The sequence below is a fragment of the Epinephelus moara genome, chromosome 2 (assembly GCF_006386435.1).
Source record: "Epinephelus moara isolate mb chromosome 2, YSFRI_EMoa_1.0, whole genome shotgun sequence".
Classification (NCBI taxonomy): Eukaryota; Metazoa; Chordata; class Actinopteri; order Perciformes; family Serranidae; genus Epinephelus; species Epinephelus moara.
The window spans coordinates 44,806,726-44,811,089 of NC_065507.1; the positions used below are offsets into that span (position 1 = coordinate 44,806,726).

At 40.4% G+C, this 4,364-nt stretch overlaps 1 protein-coding gene across 4 annotated transcripts in view; it reads right to left on the minus strand.

Annotated features, from left to right (window-relative positions):
• Positions 1-3,936, minus strand: part of usp32 (ubiquitin specific peptidase 32) — a 204,231-nt gene extending 200,295 nt beyond the window's left edge. For 2 of the 4 annotated variants that reach the window (XM_050055481.1, XM_050055453.1), the window contains exon 1: positions 3,572-3,935. In XM_050055481.1, coding sequence (XP_049911438.1) covers positions 3,572-3,629 — 58 coding nt within the window. In that variant the 5' untranslated portion in view covers positions 3,630-3,935. Of the gene's footprint in view, positions 1-3,571 lie in introns of all 4 variants that reach the window. The other 2 variants (XM_050055471.1, XM_050055462.1) reach the window with 2 other exon arrangements.
• Between the last annotated feature and the right edge of the window lie 428 nt (positions 3,937-4,364).

Consider the following 4,364-nt stretch of genomic DNA (forward strand, 5'->3'; position numbering starts at 1 on the left):
CCTAAAAATATCTTAACTCCAGGCCTGTAATCGTGTATTTCCTCTCCTGTTTCTGTCCTCGGAGGGGCCAGTTGCAGTGTGCTGCTTTTTTATGTGCTGCTGCCTCCATTGGCTGAGCGTCTCTGCTGACGTAAGATATAAGTCATGAGCGAAAATATGCACCACACAGCCAGAAAAAGAACCTCTTAGGCAGGGCAAGTAAGAATTTAGATGGGGCAAGTAGATTTGAGAAGTGCTTGCCCGTAAGGGCAAGTAGGAAAAACACCTTAACGTCGGACCCTGCCATGCAAATGTTCAACTATCGCTGCTGTCATACTCATATATATGTCATAAGTTGATGCATAGTGCCTACTATAGATATAAATCCCATGTATAGCCTTTTTTTGTGACTAAACAAAATTGTATTAATATATCTCTATATAACATACAGGCTACATGTATTCAAAAACAGAAATGTTTGTAAATAAGGACAGGACTATACCTCAATAAATTGGGCATTACTTACATTAGAAGACCTTATTTTGTTATTTTTCAGCCATTTTTTATTCTATTACACTGCGCAGCCTGATAGACTGCAATGATAAAATGTATTTTCAGCCCCTTTACAGCCTACACTTCTACATATTTCTGTATCATGATGTGGTTAAACATTATTTCTGGCCCACACAATTCAAGTAACATTTTAATAGACCAAACTATCAGTAAGTATTTTACACAATTTTTATACAATTTTTTTTTTTTGGCAGTTGAAAAACCTACAACATCATGTCCATTTTGCAATTAATTGTGGGTTATTAAATCGGGGAAGTCTGCCAAAGTCTGCACCCCAAGCAGACTGTCTGGAAGTCTGCAGAAAGTCCACTTTAGGCTCCTTGTGGACTGGATGACAGTGTAGCTTTGGACAGCCCTAAGCACTCCCAGATTTCCCAGGATCGCACCCGCAAAGTCTGCGAATCTGCAAGTGCAGTGAAGTCATTTGGATTCAGTCAGAGGGTTTCCTGACAGTTTCCAGCAGCCTTCAGTCCATACAGGAAGTCACAGAAACACGATATGATGACGATGTCCGGCGCTATGCTGATTCATTAAAATATTATCAGACTCATATATCAGTTTGTTGTCAGTCTCCAATTGTTTTAATTATGATAGATAGTTTTAAGTATGATAGATGATAGATCAAATGCTTTACAGGCTTTCTGTAATCTATGTTCATGGTTCAACCTCCATTTTACATGAATTCTCATGTAAATCAGCATCATATCAGTTAGCTGCTGCAGAGCAGCTGAGCAAACGTGTCACCTCAACTACATAGGCTAACTAATTGTGTCTGACTATAAGGTTTATATTTTTCAGAAGAAAAAAAAAACAAGCCAACAGCTTTCATTAAAAATCAGTCAGATACAGTCAGGGCTTCACATCTGTACAGATGTTATTTTAAGAATTCTCACACCCCACTGACCACAAGTCTCTGTGATGTTAAATACTTCAATAATTAAAACAGTCCAATGTTAATACACAGTAGACTACATATAGTTTATGATACCATTAAAATGGCCAAAAATGTGAATAATTGCATTGCAGGACGATTTAAGGTGTGCATCCAAATTTTCTGCTTGTGCTCCTGAAATTTTCAGTTAGAGGCTGCAGTGCTCCTACTAAAAAAAAGTTAGTCTGGAGCCCTGTGAAATCCATTTTCAGATAACGTTTTATTAGACATCACATTAATTTTTTGTTTGTCTGAACCAACATCTTCATGAGGCAGTCTGACAGGAATAGAATGCAGTTATACTGACAAAATAACCATGGAATGTTATGGCATATTCATCACAGTCCCATATCGAGACAATTCGTGGTATCACCAAATCGGGATATCACCAAATTCAATATACTGTTTAATCCCTCAGATGATACTGAAAAGATGCTGTTTAGGCAATGGAAGCAACAAAAGGTCACTGTTTGTTCAAACAGGAGCTTCTGTATGAAAATAATAGTGAAGAATCCTGACTGAAAATAAGTTACATACCCAAGAACATTTATAAATATGAATGCAATGGTCTGTCTGACTTTCCTCTTGAACCCTGGTTTAGATATGACAGTGTCCTGGACAGATGTGTAACAGCCTCTCATAGCCTGGAATCAAAACAAAGTTAAGCTATTGGCAACCCAGGGAGTGAAGTGCAACAAAAAGGCCATCAAGGATAAGATCTCCTATGTGCTTCCTGATAAATGCTCACCCACATCTTACATAAGTGCACCAACGCTCTAAGCATGACATGACGTTACAACACAGCGTTACCCAGCTCTGTGATTTGCTTGTCCTATCTAAATTCACTCCTGCATATAACCTGATCTGACAGCAAAATGTTTCAGAAAGGCACCCATGATTCCCTGGGATGTAAAATACATTATCTGACGTTGCAGTGTATACAGGTCTGGTAGACCCTGTCTATATTCACTATATATTCACTGATCAATAAATGGCGCCTACAGTTTAAAAAAAATGTCCACAGGCTAAATTCTAACTAAACTAACGTTAAATGCAGCGACAGCAACTTTCAGTCCAGCTGTCTGCTGTTCTGCCAAATGTCCCGACTATGCAGCTAACACTAGCTAACTGGTGTGTGTACAGTTCAGCAGAAGCAACCTGACAGTCCCCCAGCACAAACACCGACGATTAACGTTAGCCCGTACCACATAGGCTTGAAATCCGCCAGACGTGGGCTAAAACAGTCAAGAGGTATTTCCCTCTAAGAACATGGCTGAGTCAACCCAGCTAGCCAACTGTCTTGCTAATAGACAAGTAACGTTAAGCTAGTAGCAGTACAGACATTGCCGTTAACTTACTCAACATTAGCTGGCTCAGGTAATTAAAAACTAAGCTAGTTAAGTGGCACACTGTATTGTTAGCCAAAAAGTTAGCACACATTCAAAGCCGTCTCTACACAACTGTTTCGCAAATATTGTCAAGCCAGCACATCCTTCCTCGTTAGCCAACAAAAGGCTCACAACCAACGCTTTCGTAGCCATGGAGAGAACGTCACGCCAAACACAATCCAAAAATCTGTCTATTTTCCGTGACCTTGCTGATAGGCGACGGCATGCGCCTCATAGAATAGTAGTTAGCTCCAGTTCAATATTGACAGGACGAATAACCCAATTCGGGATGGACAGGATCCATACAATGATGTCTAACTACAAACTATGTATGACTTAATGACTTCAAACGCTTCCTTCTGCAACGCAGCGTTGTGTATTGTATTAGTTGAAGGCGACTGCAGAAAATATCGGCTGAGCTTACATTAAACTTAACATGTTATTAATCGTGTGAGGCTTTCCGACAATCTTCCATGCCGAATTGACTAATGGATCCTAACAAATCGGTAGAGGCCGTGTATTACTTTCTGTCAGGTGTCTACCATATCAAATAACCAAGGCCACTGAAACCGCTAGATTTTAATGGGTGGTCAGGACGTCCTCCTCCTCCTATATACCGGGCTAGCCTAAAAGCTGTCAGTTATCAGTTAGCTAAGCTAGCGCAACTAAGGTGGATTTAGCCAATTGCTTTTCGGCTTACCTCTCTTAACGGCCTCGTCATACGACAGGAATCCTATCCTCGACTCTTTGGCCCCCATGCTCCCCTCATTTCATTGCGGTGTGGGTAAATAAACGTCGTCCACTTAGTTGATAGCTGAAAACTGTCGCCTTTGCCGTTTGTGAAATGGGTTCCTGCTGGTGTGTGTATGTGGTGAACGGGTGAATGTTTTCAGCGACGCCTCCATTCTGTCACATGATCTTACTCTACAGGTCAGTTGATCAGCCCCTGTCTTGTAAACACAGCCAACATGATAGACAGGGGTTTTATTTTTGGTCTCGATAACTTCATAAAGTTTTGCCCTTCATGTCGCAAATTACAAAAAGGCATTAAATGACTCATTATGCGCAGTCACACCGAGCTGTCAATACGTGTGTGTGTGTGTGTGTGTGTGTGTGTGTAGTTTTGTACAGAAGTGCGTGCGAGTAGCACTACCCTGTGGCTGTTCAGCTAAATAATGCTGGCTTACACCCATCCCCAATAGTGGAAAGCTGCAGTATCGGAGGCTGCAGTTTCAGGACCGTTTAATTTTCGTCACAGCGCCACCTATTGAGCGGAGGCTGCAATACCGGAGGCTGCAGTTTCTTTTTTTCTTTTTTTTTCTCTTTTTTATTCTTCTTTATTGAAGATATAGAACAATAGAACAGTATATGGGACATTCTACCGATTTTGTGCAAAGTGCTGTCCCTTAACAAAAAAAACCAACAAAAATAATAAAATTGAGTATTCAGACATAGGCTAGATATTTACAAAGATTATGTCATGACCTATTTAA